Below are 20193 nucleotides of genomic sequence, written 5' to 3' on the forward strand. Positions count from 1 at the left end.
GAATGAAGAGAAACAAATATATGAGCATTTTATGAGCATGGGATTTATTTTCTTTTTTTAAAGAATTTTTTTATTGCAGAAATGTATTGTACCAACCGCATTGGTATAATGACTCACAACACAAGTAGCCTCTGTATTCCGTTCGACACTAGCAATCATTGGTCAACTAGCACGTCCATCATAGTTTCCCAGCCTGAACTATTGTGTGATTGGTTGGAGGGGCAACTACGGCGGTAGCACAAACGCTATTGGTTGAAAAACTAGGTTAGTGGTCCGACAGGCATGACGGTGAAGAGAAACTGGGTCACCGATCGAAAATCGTTTATGTCAGAGTTTTGTGGGTTGCTATTACACATTACCAGCGCCTTTCAATGGAGAGACCAATCTCATTTCCTATGCGGTAAGTATACAACTAAAAGGAGCCTGCTGCGAGGTATCAATATTGCATCTCGGTGACGCTGCTGGGTTTTAAATCATGATGGATAACGTCGATGTTTTCCCAGCTCTGTGGTTATGTCAGTGTGGTTTTCTGGACCAGGAGGAGGGACGTTTGCTCTCCGGTCTTGACAGTTAGCTAGCTGCTGTATGCTAATATAAGTAAACCTGCTGTTATGGACCAGAGGTGGTCCCACCGCCCCCAGTATGTCCCTCCAGCGGTCTCTGCTGTCAGGTACTGGGGTTCGGAAGAAGCTCGTGCACAGGTAGGTGCCGGTCCGCAGGCTGCTTAACTTAACGTGACCTAGTGCGAGCGACTAAACAAAGCTATGCAATGCTATCACGCTAGCTATGTAGGTTGTGGCCAGTGTTGTGTGTAACGCGTTACAAAAGTAACGGAGTTACAGTAATGCAGGGCCGGACTGGGACAGTCAGGCCGGGAATTATACACCCAGCCCGGCCACTGCCAGTTTTTTTTTGTGTGCCATTTTTGCTTGATTTATTTGTGAATATTTACAGCGTTGCTGACCATAGTGATAGCCCTATAGTTTAAATCTACTACCCAATAATAAACGTATGGACAGGGGTTACTATTTTTTTTTTTTAAAGTGCAAATGTATTTAGGAACCTATCCATGTGAACATATTTTAAGTGGGGGTGTTAAATGCATCAATCTGGTGCACTGTGAGGGGAGAATAAAGAGACTAGGGTGCATTCACACCTAATAGTCCGCTCTCTGGTGCGCACCAGACGACAGTTTGTTACATTGTTTCATTTTTCAGAAGGTTCGGTTTGCGTTCACACGGGCAAAACTCAAACGAACTATAAACTTTAAACAGGGCCGGCCCTGACCAATTTGCTGCCCTAGGCAAGATTTTAGCTGGCGCCCCCCCGTCCCCCCCCCCCCCACCCCCCCCCCCAAATGCAGACACTCACTATGACTCGTGCGTGCACGGTTGTGGCATGACCACCAACACCGAAAGATATGGACACAGGATGTGTGCAACTGTATTTAGTTTCCTATCCATTTGAACATGATTTAGGGTGCATTCACACCTAATAGTCAGTTTTCAGCTGCGCACCAGACCACAGTTTGTTACATTGTTTCATTCTTCAGAAGGTTCGGTTTGCGTTCACACGGGCAAAACTCAAACGGACTATAAAATTTAAACACAAGTCATGTGCACGGAAATGCTGTTCAACCATTGGTCAGACATTAAAAGGGTAAAAACGCAAATCCCGGCAATTTCTACCGGAGCCTCCGCCATGGAGCATCGGCACTTTCGGCAGGTTATTCTCATGCTGCTGTTAATCTGGAGATCAACAGACACTAGCGGCCCGCGCATATGATTATATCATCAGACAACGTCCGTTAAAAAACATTATAACATAATGAGAGACGTTCTGCAGTAAGGAGGCGCGTTTCACCGACGACAGGTGTTCTTACTTTTATGTAGCTGACGGAGAATTCTTACTTTACACAACACAGTTCAACACTTCATTCTGCTTCACTCTTTAACTAAACAACTGCAGATGTCTTGAAAGACTCTTTCGCTAAAGATTTTGAAGATATCCGTGTTCTTGTGACACGTAAATACTACGCTTCCTATGTTTTGGTGCGGGCTGCATTCACACCAGCAATGAACCGCTCCAGAGTTCACTAGCAAGCGCTCCGAAACCACCTATTTTAGCGGACCAGAGTCCGGTTGTTTAGTTCACTTCAGAGGTCTCGGACTGCGTTCACACCGACCCAAATGATCCGCACCAAGCGGCTAAACGCACCAGGGTTCGATTCAACCGGACTATACAAGGCTGGTGTGAACGCACCCTTAAGTTGGCGGGGGGGGGACCTATTTTTTATATTGAAGTTAAAAGCATCAATCTGGTGCACTTTGAGAGCAACATTAGGAGATCTATGGATACATCTCTTAACACCCATATGAAACATTTTCTTTTTCTTTATGGATATTTTACAAATCACTCCCCTTTCAAACTGTATTGTTGTTTATTAACAGTGTTGTGCTAGTTACTGAAAACCAGTAACTAGTTACCATTACTAGTTACTTCATTTAAAAAGTAACTCAGTTACTTTACTAGTTACTTACACCAAAAAGTAATGCGTTACTGTGAAAAGTAACGTTTTGGTTACTTTAAAAAAATGTCTCCCATTAATGCCCTTATAGCCTTCATTTCAGTACTGTTATTGCATTGGAGAATAATACAATCTGTTGATCAACTTGACATGCCTTATCTGGATTGCATCGATATTAGCTGGCTTTTCATTTTTGTATATTCTTTCTCCAGGTAGTTGGAAAAAGTTTTCCGTCCCATATGCCGTGTGCCGCCTGGACATGGTATCATGCTAACTAGCTCCCTGGAAGCGGGTGACTCCACTGTAGCAATAGCCTGCATGTGTTCTACAACATACCGTGCATTGGCTTTATCGACTTTTCCCTGGCTAGCAGTCCCTTGGTTAAAATCCAGCCGCTGTTGCTTAGGTGGAGGTGGAGTGGCGTCGGCTGAGTCTCTGTGGTCTTAGCTACTAGCATCGTCCCAGCATGTTGTTTTTGCAGATGTTTTAAGAGATTTGAATTACTGGTTTTGGCAGTAGATAGGATCTTTGACCCGCCAGGACACAACTTACATTTAACTAAAACGTTATTTTCTTTGTGCTCGACAAAAGTGAAATAGTGAGAATATCTCCAGGTGGAGAAACTAGACTTGAGCTCCGCCGCCGCCATGATAGTCTTGTTAGTATACAACACAAACACGCCCACAGCCCGTCTCCGCATGTGACACAGGAAGTATCTAAGTACATTTACTCATCTCTGTTCGCCTGGCTGTTGACTATATAAAAAAAACTAACGCAGTAACAGAGTAACGCACCATGTAGTAACGGTAACTGAGTTACTGAATTAAAAAAGTAATGGGTTAGCGTACTCGTTACTGCCAAAAATAACGGCGTTACAGTAACGCGTTACTTTGTAACGCATTAGTCCCAACACTGTTTATTAATAACAACTTTTTTGTACTGTCATATAGTATTTTATACCTGTTTTTCACCTATTCTCTTATTTTTTTATAACTATAATGATCATATAAAGGTGTGCCTTTACCTCACTGAGCTGAGGTTATCAGAGCCTCTCAGTCTTTCAGGAGAGAGCTCTCTAAAGCTCTGCCCCCTGCGACCGCTTACAATGTAAATTCCAATGTTAATAAAAGCACACAGAAGCTGTGTACGTTTTTTGGGAGTTTGATTTATTTTAAATGAATACAAATACAAAAATAAAACCTATAATTGCACACTAAAACCATTATTTCAAAAAAAGAACAATTTCACATAAACCTCTGTTTTTCACTGGGGCTGGGGCAGTTCAACTTGATTTTCGGCGCCCTTAGCATTCGCCTATACTGCCTATGCCGAGGGCCGGCCCTTACTTTAAACCAGTGGTTCTCAAAGTGGGGGGCAGTAAATCTGTTTCCAGTTCTGTTTCATCTGGGTGTTGAGAGATGTATCCATAGATCTCTTCATTTTGCTCTTAACGTGCACCAGATTGATGCTTTCAACTTCAATATTTAGAAATAAATCTTCCCGGGGGAGCTTGCCCCCGGACCCCCCTATGTTAGGTCCACACATCACCTATAAAAATAGCACTTTACCCCTGCTTACACCTATATGCCATGAGCTGATTATCGTGCCTTCATTGTACACTGTGTATTTGCGTGGGGAGTGTTACAGTAGAAAATTCCACTGTAGCGACCGGTACATTAATGGGAAACCCTAAATGTCTGAGCACTCTCTATGAAATGTCAAGCTACCCCACAGCACCCCCAAAAGAAATCTCTGGCGCCGCCACTGAGCCTGACTATTTGTGTTGGGGGGGCCTGACTTTTTTTTTTCTCCAAAGGGGGGGCTTGACAGAAAAAGTTTGAGAACCACTGCTTTAAACACAAGTCATGTGCACGGAAATGCTGTTCAACCATTGGTCAGACATTAAGGCGCATATGGCGCATTTCCACTACAGCGCGGAGCTCGCTTTAAGCGTGCCGAGCCGTGCAGGGCCCGTTTTTGGTTGCGTTTCCACTTGGCGTAGTTCCGGCTAGCGGGTACTATTTCACAGTTTTCTGGCCCCATAAAATAGAGGTTCTTTCCGGGCCAACAACCAGGCTGAGTCGGGCTGAGTATGCTAAACTAGAGAGAGAATCGCTGGCAACATACTGATACCGGTTAGTAAAAACCATGAATTAATGCTTTAACAAGTCTGCAGACAGATGGCAGGCGAAAAACCTTTTAAAATGCGTGTTGTCTAAATGGAGATTGGCTAAGCTAACGCAGTATATGTTCCGACCGTCCACACTCACAACAACGGCCTATACAGACATAAATAAACCAGCGACTGTATTCGCCATGACACAGATAGTCTGTGGTTTGTACTTGTTTAACTTGTGTCTAGTTTCTGAACAGATATGAGGAGCTGTGAGCTTGAGTGCTAACAGCTAACGGCTGATGCTGGTTTTCTGTGGTTCTCATTGAAGATGACGCCACGCCTCCGCCTACACTGCGTTACTATAGATACTGCCCCTGTTCCTAAACTGTAATGGAAATGTGCCATAAAGTGAGCCAGTCCTAACGAGGCCTAGCCATACCAAGCGAGACCGTGTAGTAGGGGTGTAACGGTTCACAAACATTTTGGTTCGGTACGTACCTCGGTTTTTTGGCCACGGTTCGGTTCGGTACGTTTTCGGTACAGCAGAATTTTTTTTCACAAAACAAAACATATATATATATTTTTTATTATTATTAAACTGTAAATAATGTATTCACTCAAATAAATACAAAATATAATAAAATAAACATTAAGGTGCAGCATTTCGATGAACTGAAATAATCTGTATTTGAACTTTACTGTACTAGTACTCACAAAACATAAACTATTAGTTTTGGGTTTTTAATTATTATTAAACTGTGAATATTCACTCAAATAAATACAAAATATAATTAAATGAACATTAAGGTGCAGCATTTCGATGAACTGAAATAATCTGTATTTGAACTGTACTGTACTAGCACCTAAGCAGCCAGTTTGACATTAGGACTTGCTTGTCATTGTATTTTCATGTTTTTTTAAAGAAAGATGAACTTGTCCACATTGCTTGCTGAAAGGGCAGATCTGCTGGCACTAACAATGTCTCCTGCTGTGGAGAACACTCTCGCTAGGGACAGAGGTAGCAGATACAGCCAGGTAGCGCTTTGCTAACATGGCAACATAAGGATATTTGGCGTTTGTAATAGCTTTGGCTCGGTCTGAACTCTCTGCGAGTGGTGGAGGCTTAAATGCTAGCGGGAGTTGGGTTTGCACTTCAGTAATTTTTCTTTTGGTACCAGTGATATTCACGTTCGGGTGATGCCTTTTCAAATGAGTGTGCAAGTTTGATGTATTGCCAGCCGCGTAACCAATGTTAGTTGAACAATGCCGACAAACAGCTTTGGTTCGGTCCACCTGTCTTTGTCCGTCATCCTTGTACGTAACTGCGAAACCAAAATGTTCCCAAACCGGAGACTTCAATGATGCTGGAGGATTTTCGAGCTCAACTTTATCTGCGTTCGCCATTAATTTTCGACAGTTCCTCGAATTACTGACTACATTTGAACGCATCCCTGTGACCAGCTCTCATAGTATGCCTCTCGTCCAATGAAATGACTTGCTCGCTCTATGACGCATTGAACCCAATGTGAGCAAATTACTCTGAATGCTGCGACGCAGCACCTGAGATTACTTCCAAAAAGTTGTTAAATTTCTTTTACGTTTAACGTTATATTCGTTCGGTACACTTCGGTACACACCTGTACCGAACCGAAGGGCCTATACCGAATATTTTCGGTACGGGTACGTGTACCGTTACACCCCTACTAGTGGAAACGCGCCATAAGTTAACTATCTAAACACTCACCTTGTTGTTGAATCAGCTCCTTATATCTGTTAGAGCAGCTAGCTAACCAGATGCTAACAACAAAAATACAAGTAACCGGTGCGCACTCTCTCTCTCTCTCGCTCGCGCCACACATACACACACCCTCCCGAGCTTGAATGACACACAGAGACCAATCGAGGGCTTTGATTTATGATCGGTATGGAAGTGGCCATGTCGGCAGGCCACATCATGTAGACAGACAGTCACCCTGTGTGAGGCAGACCCACATTTGTGCAGCGTTGTGTTCACAATACATACAAATAAAACGGCCAGGCCACTGGGAAACCTCCCAGTCCTCCCGATGGCCAGTCCGGGCCTGCAGTAATGTATTACTTTTTGCTGTAACGAAGTAATGTAACACATTACTAATGAAATGTGGGTAATATACTACCCGTTACAATTCTCAGTAACGAAGTTACAACACATTTTAATAATTAAATGGTGTTTTGTTTTTTAAGAATGTACCAACATCGCAAGACATTCCGACACCAGAGAAAATGTGTTTGGGTAGATTAGTAAGCCTGGTGTTTACCCTTCAGGCTCATCAAGATCCCTCTGCTTCACGTCGGGTTCCCTGATCAGCCTGTCGGGTGTTCTTTTCCCCATAACCTCTTTTCCTTTCTCTTTCTTGATCCTCCTTAGCAACCTTCATTATAGTCCTTGACAGTGGTCTGTACTGTATTAACAACGTGTCACAATTTACAATCAGAATCGAGTATTCAACTAAGCCGTGTAATAAAAGTTGTTTGTAGCCTTAAGGGCCTACACAGTTGTTATGCTATACCACATCGCCCTTCACTGGATGTACAATGAGCTGCACTAAACTACATTTTAGCATTTAAAATACCTAGCCATTCTTTTGCGGTTATTTTGGTAAAGTAATACCATGTTTGTTCAAATAACACAGTAACGTGTCATTTAAACCTGATAGAGACCAGCTCACAGGTCCATCAGATCCCTTTTAAAACAGCATCAGCCTGGTTAGGAGCTGTTGTGGCAGGGTTCGAGTGTTTGGCGCTGCTCGAGCTCTGCAGGCTCCGCAGTGGGTGCCAAAGATGATCCTGGGCTTTGGGTTATTATGGTATGCATTTTGTTGTATGATCTGCTGAAAGGGATCCACACCTTGGGCTGGAGGATGCCCAGGAGGGGGGTTCAGGTCTCTGACAGGAGGAAGAATACGTGCTTTTCATATTGCTGTTTAATCAATCCCAGAAGGATCTGTTTCTTTATCTTGGAGAACAGTCTTTTCCAAAGGGGGGTCGTTGGCTGTGGGTTCATTTCAGGACCGTTGATGGGAACATCCACAGTGGCTTTATGTTGACCTTGAGATATTGGGGATTTCAACTCGAGTAACTACGTGGGACACACACTTTAAAAACACTGTAAACAATATACAAATGTTTGTATTTTACAAGATTTTTTTTCTTCCGGTGAGGGAAATGAATAAGACAGTCATACAACAGTGACGACAATGTAGAATGTGTTTGTATTTGTTAGATTTTTTTAAACTGTTATGGAATTTGAGCAAACATGATCTGGCACCGTTTGGCTTACTTGTGCTAAAATCAGATCGATTGTATAGAATTTTGAATATCCTGAGTATATAACATTGTTTCTTTATGGTAGAGGGGGATTAAACATGTACAACCAAGCTTTAAAAATAAGCATTAGCCCTTTTAAATGCAAAATATATGATATAATGTCTTTGGGACCAGGCAACGAATGCTAGGAATGACCCAGTTGGGTATTTATTCATTTTTTTGCCAAAATGTTCTTATAGTCTGCCTGTGTTATCAGTTATTGTGATATACCTTTTCATGGCGGGAAAAACATCCGGTGTGAACTTCAGCCTCAGCCTGATTTTTATTCTGCTCATGAACAGGTAGCCACCTACATTAGTGCTTATCAGTATTGATTGGTCTCGCAATGAAGCATTTTGATATAACAAATGATAACAAATGTGTTGTGGGAGTTTAGCAGGGCTGCGGTTAAGCACCCTGTTTATCACTATAACTGAACATCGAAAAAGTAATTTCTGTAAAGAAAGTGTCAATGAATGTTTTTAAAGTCTTAATTAGATGAAAATAAACAAGCGGAAGGGAAAAGGGAAGCAGAAGTAGCAGAAAATGGAAATTATTGTCTAACCCTATTTTTACTTAGAATACTCTGAAAGTTTTTTTGTATCAAATGATGGATACTGAAGTTTTATTGGTCATATGTATTTACTGCAAAAACAAGGAACTACTCCAACACACACAGAATGGTAGAGACATTAGCAAGACATCACATGTAATTAAGGTCTTAATGTAAAGACATCATTTTTTAAATTATGATGTTTCTCATACATAGACTTTACTTAGGCCGCCCAGGATTATTGACTTTCGCCAAATATCCTCCAATATAGTGTAAATTAGGGATGCCCTTATACATCAGTGTATGCCTGTTTTCTTTCATGTGTACATTAGTAAACAAGATGACATGGGGGATGGCAGTAGGCGATGTTTATCTGTTTTTCTGGCCTTTGCTATTTTATGACTTGGTACTGTTGGAAAATATCAAGTTAACCTTAATCTGTTGAAATTCTGAGGGCCATCTACAGGTTGAAGGATAACAACACTAACTGGGGCAATCTACTGTAACTTGAAAGTATTCCAGAGGGTCTTCTGCAGGGTTTCCTCTCTGTGAACACTAGGGGTGCACGATTCAGGAATTCTCACGATTCACAATTCAAAATCAATTCTCAATTCAATACATTCATAGATTTGATTCTATATTGCTGTTTTGAGTTACTCTTTCTTAAGTTAAACTTGTATAGGTCTCAAAGAAAAAAAATCACACTGAATCACTGAAATTCACATTTGCTACTCAATGTCAACTTGAGTACGTTTTATTTTTCCTTTTAGTCCACTCAGTCGATAGAGGGCCGAAGTCCCTCCCCTTCTGGTGGACCTCCATGGGACCTTATTTCGGAAAAAGTATGTATTGAAGTCAATGGAGAGAGAAAGATTATCTTTCGATCCCGTTTGAATTGTGCCACAAATTACACCCATTATGTTTGTCAATTTAAAAGATCATTTTGTAAGTCAAAAAATAAAAATGTGTCGTAAAACTGTGAAGTAACACATTTTTTTTGTGTGAAACCGCTCAATGAACTACATCTCTGGTCTCGCACCACACACCAAGATGGCCGTCACGTTAGCACATTTCACTTCTTTCTTTCAGAATGAGGCGAAAAATATTAAAAGAGGTGAAAATCACTCCAAGTCTGGGCATGTTGAGAACTGTAAACACAAGGGGAGTTAGTCGGTTCCGTAAGAGCCAGCATGCGGGACCGGGATTTTGGGATTTGTAGTCTTTCTCGTTGCATATTTTTCATAGTCTTATATTTCAACAGTTTTACGACAAACTGTGACTTTTTTGACATGGAAATGATTTTTTAAGATTGACAAACATCATATGTGTAATTCATGGCACAATTGAAACGGGATCGAAAGATAATCTTTCTCTCTCCATTGACTTCAATACATACTTTTTCCGAAATAAGGTCCCATGGAGGTCCCCGGAAGGGGAGGGACTTCGCCTCTCTATAGACACCAAGGCAGCCCTGAGACAAAGGTTCAAATGAATACTTAATACAAAATAAAAACTGATTGCAAAGATAAACTAAGTGCGAAACTCAAATAATAACTTAAATTCATACTCCAAATAACAAAATCAAACAAATAATAGCTGCCTGCTACATTTAGCTGTAAAGTGCTGTAACTAGTGGTTGACTTTTAAAATGTGAACTAAACTTCCCTGGAGTATGGACTCAAATAAAATCAACAATAAACACTGTTAGGCAGAGCTCTCCATCTGAAATCCTTCTTTGTCCTACTGTTCTTACAGACAATAAGTCAGGAGCACACAGTAACACAAAATAGGCGTATTATAATTCCTAGCATCAGAAGTAGCCGAAAAATATATCAGGCAAGTTAACTTTACTACACTTCCTCAATAACGCGAGTCCTCAAGTTTGTAGTGTTTTCGAAATATTTCACCTTCGCTTTGCAAAGCTTGCATATTGCATTCGTCTTGTCGAGCTCCTTCTTCCCTGCGAAAATAAAATCCAAAATATGTCCAAATTAAGGACTTCATTGCCGATGGGGCAGGTTGCAGCAAGACTGAAAAATGTGAATCGATTCTTGTAATTTCTTAATCAATTCTGGATCGGCAGAGATAGAATCGCGATTCTTATGTGAATAGATTTTTTTTGCGTACCCCTAGTGAACACAATATTTAGATCGGTAAATTAATCCAATGTTCAGAGAGGTTCTGAGGTTCAGAGAGGTTCTGAGAGGTTCAGAGAGGCTCAGAGAGGTTCTGAGGGGTTCAGAGAGCTTCTGAGAGGTTCAGAGGTTCAGAGAGGTTCTGAGGGGTTCAGAGAGCTTCTGAGAGGTTCAGAGGTTCAGAGAGGTTCTGAGAGGTTCAGAGAGCTTCTGAGAGGTTCTGAGGCTCAGAGAGGTTCTGAGGGGTTCAGAGAGGTTCTGAGAGGCTCAGAGAGGTTCTGAGGGGTTCAGAGAGCTTCTGAGAGGTTCTGAGGTTCAGAGAGGTTCTGAGGGGTTCAGAGAGGTTCTGAGGTTCAGAGAGGTTCTGAGAGGTTCAGAGAGGTTCTGAGGTTCAGAGAGGCTCAGAGATGTTCTGTGAGGTTCTGAGGTTCAGAGAGGTTCTGAGGGGTTCAGAGAGCTTCTGAGAGGTTCAGAGAGGTTCTGAGGGGTTCAGAGAGCTTCTGAGAGGTTCTGAGGTTCAGAGAGGTTCTGAGGGGTTCAGAGAGCTTCTGAGGTTCAGAGAGGTTCTGAGGGGTTCAGAGAGGTTCTGAGGTTCAGAGAGGTTCTGAGGGGTTCTGAGGTTCTGAGACAGTCCTTGAGCCACGGGAACTGCAGTCGGTGGCTTCATTGTTTCGAGTTCCACCTTCCCCAATTATTGCATTTACTTCAGTCATTCAAACAAATGAACATTTATACAGGTGGTGTTTTTTTAACTACAGTAATATAAATGTCTAATGAAGTAAGCTGGTGTTTTAAGAGATGCAGCATTGAACATATTTTTTAAAATCCTAGTAGTTCAGTCAAAAAGCCAGCTTTTCTCAACACAGCTATGTTTGTTATTCATTTGCCAACATTATAAAAAGTAACAGTTTATCAAATGTATAACATCACCCCCCCCTTTTTATTCTAATGTTGGTCAGGATGGAGGTGTGTGTGATGGTTTGCCTGGATGTGTCCTGGCTGAGTGGGTGTAGAGCAGGGAACAGAGCTGCATGCTGACTCACTGAAGTACAAGTAGGTGGAGGATGGAAATTGAGGCTGGCTGGTTTTGAGACCATAGAGACTGGCTGACCCAGTTTCCACTCCAGCACCAGTTCTTTTCATTGTTCAATCATGACATAGTGGTTTCCCCCCCAGCGCAGAGCTTTGTCCCTGTGTGGCTCAGCGAGCTGTCCTGACCAAGAGCTGAGCTGCTAACTGTGCTTCTTTACCTCTGCATTCTGTGCTCCATGTACATTCGTTTTTTCTAGGTATTTTTTGGGCCAGAGAGTGCCTTTTTATTGTATGCTTTAGTGTAGAAAGGGGGAGACAGAGGGGAGGACATTGCCTGAAATGTTGGGCTGGCCCAGGATTCAAACCGGCTTACTAGCAGCAGAATCTGCATACAGCCGCCCGTTCTAACCACTGAGCTGTCCCCCAGCCCATCGCTGTACATTTAACATTTAGATGGAACCAACATGTTTAGAACTCCATCACATGTTAAGACTAGCTTTTATTGCATTTTCATTATTTTTCAATCAAGAGTTCAGCTAAGACCTGCAGTTGAAACCTGCGTGGAAGCTAGATGCTGTCAGAGTCCAAATCTGCGTCTCTGGTCCCAGTTTACAGTCCACTAACCCCAGTCAATGTGAAATAGGAAAGCATTTAGCCAAATTGTAAATGGACCTTATACACATTTATTTACGAACACTGTAATTGCTTTTCCAACAGAAGTCAGCTAAACACTGGGGCAGAGGCAGCCTTACAAGGTGCCACCTCCTCATCAGGGACAAATACATGAACAGGCCGTTGACTGTGCCATCAGGAGCAATGTAGGAGTTAGGCATGCTGTCCACATGGGCCGGGTATCAAACCATCCACCCTCCGATAAGTGTCCGAGCTTCAGATCAGCCGCTCCTCCTCCTGAGGTTTCTCCTTAATCCTCTCTTCTGTTTTTAATAGTGAAAGCATAGTGTTTTATAATACAAACAATTAGGTAAGCTTAACAGCATATCTTGGATAGGAAATACATTTAGCTTCGGCCTGGAAGTAATCCGGAGACGGCTTACAGGTGCGCAGAACAGTTGAGGTGCAGTTAGAGCCTCGTAGCAATCGTTAAAAATAAAAAGATGACCGGAAAGGAAATATCTTTAGTGTAGTTGTTCTAAGCTTCAGCCACTATAGCTTATAAAGTCACTTAAAATGTATTAAAAAAATGTTTTCCATTAGGGGTTATTTTGCCATTATAGTATTACGGGTGTGTGAGTTACTACTACTACTAGTACTACTCATTACTACGGAGTAGTAGTACTAGTAGTGCTTCCGAGTGCTTAAATGGAAGAATGAACACGCTGCAAATTCAGCTTTGCATGCAAGTTAAAATGGAGAATAGAACAAATCTTGTAGCTTTCATAATTTAATTTCCAATGGCTCATCAAGTAGAATCCAATTAACCCAGAATTATTAGTTAGAATTAAGGAATTTGATTTAATTTGAGATTTGATTTGCACTTGACTGATTTTCCCCTGCCTCTCTCCAGGGGTAGATGGGTTGCACCAGCTGTTTGAGGATCAAATTATATCGGGGCACAGCGACCACATCAAACCGGATGAAACTAGGTCAGGCTGAATCAGAGCAGACTGAGAGCAGACCCCGCTGATCCAGGCGAGCCCCGGCCCCTTCCAGTTTCATATCCAGGTAACTGAAGCAGCTCTTGTGCAGCCTGATCCACTCATGTTTCACAGTGGGGGGGGGGGTCGTATAGATCAGGCTGACTCATGTGACAACAGCCTGCGAGAAGAATGCATGGTTATTGGTCCTTATTCACCCTGCTGTCTGCTCACATTCACTCAGCTACAGGGTCATATCATGATTTCGGGACCCCCTTGAAAACGAGATCTCAAGGGGTTTATCCCAATAAATACAATTTCTAAAAATGTATGATATCTGGCACTATTACACTGTTGTTCATTGAATCTGAGGTTTCAGAATATTTACTGTAGTATTGTATTTGAGTGGTTATTGTAAGTGTTTTAACTGATGGCATTGTGTTTGTAAAAGTGAACATTTACCTCCTGAAGTAAAAGACAATGCGTAACGAAATGAAAAGCTGTTTGTGGTCACAGGGACAGAACATATCACATGATGGATTCAGCTTATTATACATTTATATATCTGAGGCTCAACATTTAGCCATTTGCCATGTTTGGTGCTAATGAATTGTAATCAGTACTATGCAATGCAGTTACACCAAGCACACCAGCTTAGTTTGCATACTATGAACGTCTGATGAAAGATTCTCGTGGTCTAACTCCACATGTTGCCCAGTGATGTAGAACTGTACAGCAGGGGGTGTCTGCACACTGAAACTGCTACTTTGTTACTAAGAGCACACTTCTTGGTCACTTCCTGGAACAGACCTTTGAAGAACTATTCAACCCGAGCGCTATGGTCAAGTTACTCTTAAGTAAAGTAACTCAATAATTAGGTAGCTCGGTGAAGACGAGCCTCAGTAAACTCATAGTGTGTTCAGTAGTTGTCATCTAAATAAGTGCACAACATTTGGTCCCATTCAGTTGTTCATTGAAATACTTTTCTTGGAAATGAGGGAATTGCACCAAATGATCACAATGTTTATTGTTTGGCAAAGATCTGTGCAAGATTTTAATATATTCTTAACTTGCATTTTGACAAAAAGATTTGCCTTGGCTGAGATTTGGATATTGTACTAGACTAGTTCATATTGCTATTTCCATCAAATGCGGTTGAATTGTTAAGCCATAATACACATGACTATGATTCAGTCTTTCATGGAACAGATATGGTATGACATAATCCTCTTTAAAGAAATGACTGACAGAGGCAGTGTCTTCCTTTTCACTCTGCCTCCACACTGACCTACATGTCTGTACACCTGTTGATGCTTTTACAATGACTCCTGCTCTGAATGACACTTGATTACATGTTATTTGTTCACAGTTGAGGGCCCAAGAGTGGATGGAAGGAGATGATTTTAACACAGAGGCTGTGATGAACATCTGTGGTGAGACTGACTTCATATTAATGTTCCTTTAAACACAGACTGTCGCTCTTAACAACCTCAATGTTTTTGACCCATCATAATGAAAGTGTCTGAAACATACCTGTGGATATTTCCATTGAGACCGCTTTGAACCTTTGATTTCATGTTTAGAGCATGACATTCAGCAGTACTGCAGTTCAGTCAGACAACAACGTGTTCCTTTAACATGTTTATTAGAAGCAGCATATAGTTGAGTTTGGCGACTAGGCTCGGGCATCATCACTCCATAGATATACATAGCACCATGAGTGATGATCAAATAACTAACCCCCGAGCCTACAGGTGGAAGCTGGGGTGGAAGCTGGGGTGGTGGTGGGGCAGCGAGCAGCAGCGACGTAGAGGTATCTGCAGCAATAGCAGCAGCAAGCAATGCATGGAGAGAGATCTGGCAGGTTAAATAGAGCGGCATATTAAGGAGACTCTGGTTGGTTGGTTGTAGAGTGGCAAGGGGGCGTTATGTATGAATGCAGCATAAGTGCTCGAGTTGACTGCCTGAACTAGCTCGCAGGCTTCGCCTCATTTAGTAACAAGACTATTCCTCCACATGCCTTTGTCATTGGTTGGCAGCAGAGGTCGTGTTAACCGAATATTTTCCGTCTATGACGGATTTTTTTTAACAATGACGGACAAATCTGAAAGCAGTCGCTCATTTTGACAGATTAGAACAAACTCGGAACAGCGCCACAGTTTCCCCGCAGCGAGGCTCCGGTGTTATGCCGTGTTACGCACGCCCTCCAAAAACGAAATGACACCGTTTCTAAACCTAACTGTGCCGTACAAATCAAATCATTGAAATGTCTGAGTTTTGGCTTTACGCTGTGCACGCTCCCGCGAGGTGCAGCAGCCATGCATAACACGGCGCATGTGAACTGTCTCCCCCCCGTTGGCAGTTCACGAGCATGCTTCCCCCCCCCCCCGTCAGAGTTGTGTAAAGGCCGATGGGTAATTCTGGTTTTACGATCCTGTCCGTCAAAATGACGGGCAGCGGAAAAGTCTAGCGCAACCTCTGGTTAGCAGTTCATTTACATATGTGAACAAACATCGGTTACAATACACAGGCCCAGCTTGATACATACTGGAGTGCTTACAGATATTGCTCACTGTTTGTCTGTGTTATTTACATTTGATTCTATTGTCATGCATTTGAATTCTCCATGGAAACAGTCTTCACTGTATAGTTTCCCCTCATCTGTTGACATATAGCCTGCACAATGAATGTTTCCGGGCAATTTAAACCACATTTAAAGAGCGTATTTTACAAACAATATAAATGTTTTCCGCGGAAACATAAGATTACAATGATCAGTTATTACAAAACCCAGGTAGCCCAACCGTTTCTAATGAACTCCATAGAGTGAGAGAGCTTTGGTGTTCTCTCTGCAGATGACCTGATGGCAGACCAAAGGATGGACATCTCGTCTACAATGACTGACTTCATGTCGCCCGGCTCCACCGACATCATCTCCAGCTCCATCAGCACGCCCGGCATGGACTACACCCGCAAGAGGAAGGGCAGCACCACGGATTACCAGTGAGTCCCCCAGGAGGAGAGAAGGAAGCACAGAGGATATCAGAAAAGAGGATGAATCAGGAACATTTACATGATCACAACAGCAGAGGTATAGTGCCGAGGAAGTGAAGGGGAAAGACTTGCATATGAAAACATATTAAAGGAATAAGAAAGTAGGCACGCATTATTATTACAAATATCAAAAACTTAAAGTAAGTATAAAAACAAAAAACAACATGAATGGCAAAAATGAAAAAAGGCAGCGAGGAGAGAAGGAAGAGTCAATAAATATAAATACATAAAATGATGTGTACAATGTCAATCAGTTCTTTGTTTACATATTGTAAAAAGATGCACACTGATTCATACATGTGTTTTTCCTTTCAGAATTGATGGCTTCTCCTTTGAGTAAGTTCAAACATGACTCCATGTGAATAATAGTAGCACCATTTCATTGATCAACTTCTGAAACATATAGGACCCACTGTTGATTTTGCAATATGCCATTTTGAATCAACTGAAGAACAAACGTGTTAATCCTGTATGCATGAAACGGAAGTTCTGTGGTTCTTCTAAAGGTCTGTGATGTTCTTATTGAAATGTAACCTCCTGTCTTTCCTCTTCAGTGACATGGACCCAGACAAAGATAAACTGGGAGGGTAAGCAGCAGCCACCATGACTGTGATGATGAAGAGGGAACTTTAACCATCAGTATTGCTGTGTTTACTTCGTCTGCTGCTGAAATGATGCAGTTTCTGCTTTGAATCAGTTAACCCCAACTTGAAGGGTTGGTTCACCCAAATCACTTCCAAACAAATATCCTACCTCCAGTGATATGTCTGCAAGCGGGTGCTTTCCACTGACTCTTAAGATGTCTGATGGCACACCGATACAATGATAGTTTTGGTTCATCTGGTTAAGGGTGCTCACAGCATTGAAAGAATGACACTTTTTTTTTAAAGTCATTTTTTTACAGAAAATAATGTTCCCTTTTTAAGAAACTTGGTCAAAATAACTGAAGCGTTCACTGTCAGCAGCTTTCATTGGACCTGCTTTCTTTTGTGTATTTAAAGACTGAAATCAATAACTACATATTCAACTCTGTCTTGATTTATGACAATGACCCAATGTTGACATCTGTAGTTCCATATCCTGTCCCTGCTAAACTGTGTAGGTCTTCTGATTTCTAACTGCAAGGACTTAGCGCTCTGCACTGTAACAGAGTGGGCCTTTCTTTCCATGGATCTAATCTCAGATACTCACAAAATGTAAAGGTCCTTGCTTAGATTTCAAACTAAAGCAGCTCGAATTTGCCTTGAAATTCAATCCGGCCTTATCAAGCTAAACAGTTACAGTCTGTCCAGCGACAGTAACCTCTGGTGACAGTAGGCAGGTGCAACCATCCCTCATCAAGTTAACATTTGTATGCGGGAGGATTTGCTCGGTGAGACTTGGAACACGCGTGTAATTAAACTTGTTCTTGAGGCCCAGTGACGTTCAACTCACATCATTGTAATGGTTTGTTAGCAGAAGCCTTGGCAAACCACTAGATATTACTCAAGCTAAAGGAAAATGCATTTTCATGATTGCAACCCTGGGAGCAGAGCAATCATAAGAATACAATATTGAATTCTCATCCCCTCTGTTCATCATTCCTGTGTATTTCAAATACCTGCTCCCTCATTCATTTCAATCTCAAGCTTTGACCTTCATTCCTCTCAAATGTTCTCCTCAAACATTTCTCTGTCTGTCTTTGCAGTGACCAACAGGGCCGGATTAAGAATGCCAGGTATAAACCCTCCCAGTCCTCTCTCACTCCCCCTGCCTTCTAGTCTTTCTTACATGAATTAAATGTCCCTCTGTCTGATTGGAACAGAGGGAGCTTTGTGCACGGTGATAATAAGAAACGTTATACATTGAAATGTATAGATCTGAACATAATGTGTGTAAGAGCATACCGAGCGGCTAATGACAAGCTCCCTCTGTGGAGAGAAGTCCCTTTTATTAGCAGCTACAGAACCATTTGACAGACCAGAGAGATGTGTTCAGTCCTGGAGGACGCACTCAACAGAGAGACATTTCATCTGTAGAGGACGGTCCGTTCTGAGCTGCATTTCATATATCATGTTAGATTAGACTGGGAGCTGTGCACTTTAAGGATTCTGTCTTCCATACTGAAGGTGAAATCAACCAAAGTGTATTTTCTTTGCATTCATGGCAGTCAGATGAGTTGTGTGTTCTAACCCTCTCTGCTTCTCCCCACAGAGAGGCTCACAGTCAGATCGAGAAGCGGCGCAGGGACAAAATGAACAGCTTCATCGACGAGCTGGCCTCTCTGGTGCCCACCTGCAACGCCATGTCCCGCAAACTGGACAAGCTGACGGTGCTGCGCATGGCCGTCCAGCACATGAAGACCCTCAGAGGTTAGCAGACCCTGAAACACACTCTATCGACACAAGTCTGTACAGCAGACCACCTCTGCTGGCAGAGAGCTCACTGCTCCATAGTTTCTCTGTACTGGACATACACCTTCTAACTGGACCTTCTTCACACTGTACATTTTACATTCATATGTAGTTGATATACTATTCCATGCACACTTACTGTAAAGTACATCATATCCTACTTTAACATTGGTGTACTTAATAGTGTTTATTTGTCAGACAGATGTTTATCTTTTACAGTCAACTTGTATATATTTGGCTTTTTATAGTTCTGTTTTATTTTCTATTTTGAGATGTTTCTATTCTGTTTTGTCTTTCTTCAAATGATGTGCAATGCCTTTGTTGTAACATGCTGCTGTAACAACATGTGTACAGCTTCACTTATCTTTCATCTGCTGAAGAAAAGAACAGGTTTGTAGGCAAGCTAAAACATCTAACAGACCTTCTGCCTGAAAACAGTCCATACAGTTACCTCTCACAGGAGGCACAGCAAGTGTCAGTAAGAAGTGCACGTCATTGATATGTGAGGCTCTGGCACAGCTGAGTGTAATGAAGGGGGACATGTCACAGTAGAGTGATCACAAGTGCATGAGTTTGAAAGGGAGGCATTCCAGCAGCAGGGACACGTCTATATCCGTTTCATCTTAGACAAAGGAAAGCACACTTTATGAACTAATGTGCTCACCATGGAAATAAAAAAAGAATCCTGAAGAAATGTAAGTGAATGTATTGAAGGAGCCAGTAACAATAACAGATTGTAAATAAATAAATTGTAAAGTAAGAAAAATGTTTGAATGCACATAACTCTATAATGTACCAAACATTTGTAATTGTACTACACAATGTTATTTATATATATAAAACATTTTTTGTATCATTAATTGATCAGGACAGGCTTGTTAGGAGGCAATATATAATAATACAACTCTGTACTTCTTTTGAATGACACTTTGTCACTGGAAAGAGCGTCTTTGAGCATCTAAGCAAATGAAGGACTGGGAGGAGAACTTGTTCCAAGACAATGGGAAAAGTGTGTCAAATAATGAATAGAGGTGTGACCTGTGTGTTTCCTGGTGTGCAGGAGCAGCCAACCCGTACACAGAGGCCAACTACAAGCCCTCCTTCCTGTCAGACGATGAGCTGAAGCACCTGATATTAAGGGTGAGTCAAAGGATCCAGTCCGTCAAACCCTCTCAATTATTCATTTTCATCATTAACTGCAATTCATTGTTTTGTTTATGTTTTATTGTATTCAAAACATCAACGTATTTATTATGTTAATATCATAAATAATAATGTTCTGCTCAGGTCTAATTTGACCTGTTTCAAATCAGGATAAAGGTTTATTTTATGTTTGTCCCAGAAAAAGAACATGCTTGCTTGTATACTACAGTTTTCCATGAGAAAATAATCTTGATCACTTTCATTAGGCTTTGGGTTATATTCAAATGTATATAATCTGTG

General features: G+C 41.7%; 1 protein-coding gene across 6 annotated transcripts in view; it reads left to right on the forward strand.

The window, feature by feature from the left end:
• Positions 1-270: 270 nt before the first annotated feature.
• arntl1a (aryl hydrocarbon receptor nuclear translocator-like 1a) overlaps positions 271-20193 on the forward strand; it is a 35630-nt gene continuing 15707 nt past the window's right edge. The window contains exons 1-10 of one of the 6 annotated variants that reach the window (XM_034227102.1): positions 345-400; positions 9312-9383; positions 13234-13391; positions 14673-14736; positions 16159-16306; positions 16673-16693; positions 16912-16944; positions 18045-18074; positions 18551-18708; positions 19811-19890. In XM_034227102.1, coding sequence (XP_034082993.1) covers positions 14691-14736; positions 16159-16306; positions 16673-16693; positions 16912-16944; positions 18045-18074; positions 18551-18708; positions 19811-19890 — 516 coding nt within the window. In that variant the 5' untranslated portion in view covers positions 345-400; positions 9312-9383; positions 13234-13391; positions 14673-14690. Of the gene's footprint in view, positions 401-565; positions 702-9311; positions 9384-13233; positions 13392-14672; positions 14737-16158; positions 16395-16672; positions 16694-16911; positions 16945-18044; positions 18075-18550; positions 18709-19810; positions 19891-20193 lie in introns of those variants that run through there. The other 5 variants (XM_034227105.1, XM_034227101.1, XM_034227103.1 and 2 more) reach the window with 5 other exon arrangements.

Source organism: Gymnodraco acuticeps, unplaced genomic scaffold, assembly GCF_902827175.1.
Source record: "Gymnodraco acuticeps unplaced genomic scaffold, fGymAcu1.1, whole genome shotgun sequence".
Classification (NCBI taxonomy): Eukaryota; Metazoa; Chordata; class Actinopteri; order Perciformes; family Bathydraconidae; genus Gymnodraco; species Gymnodraco acuticeps.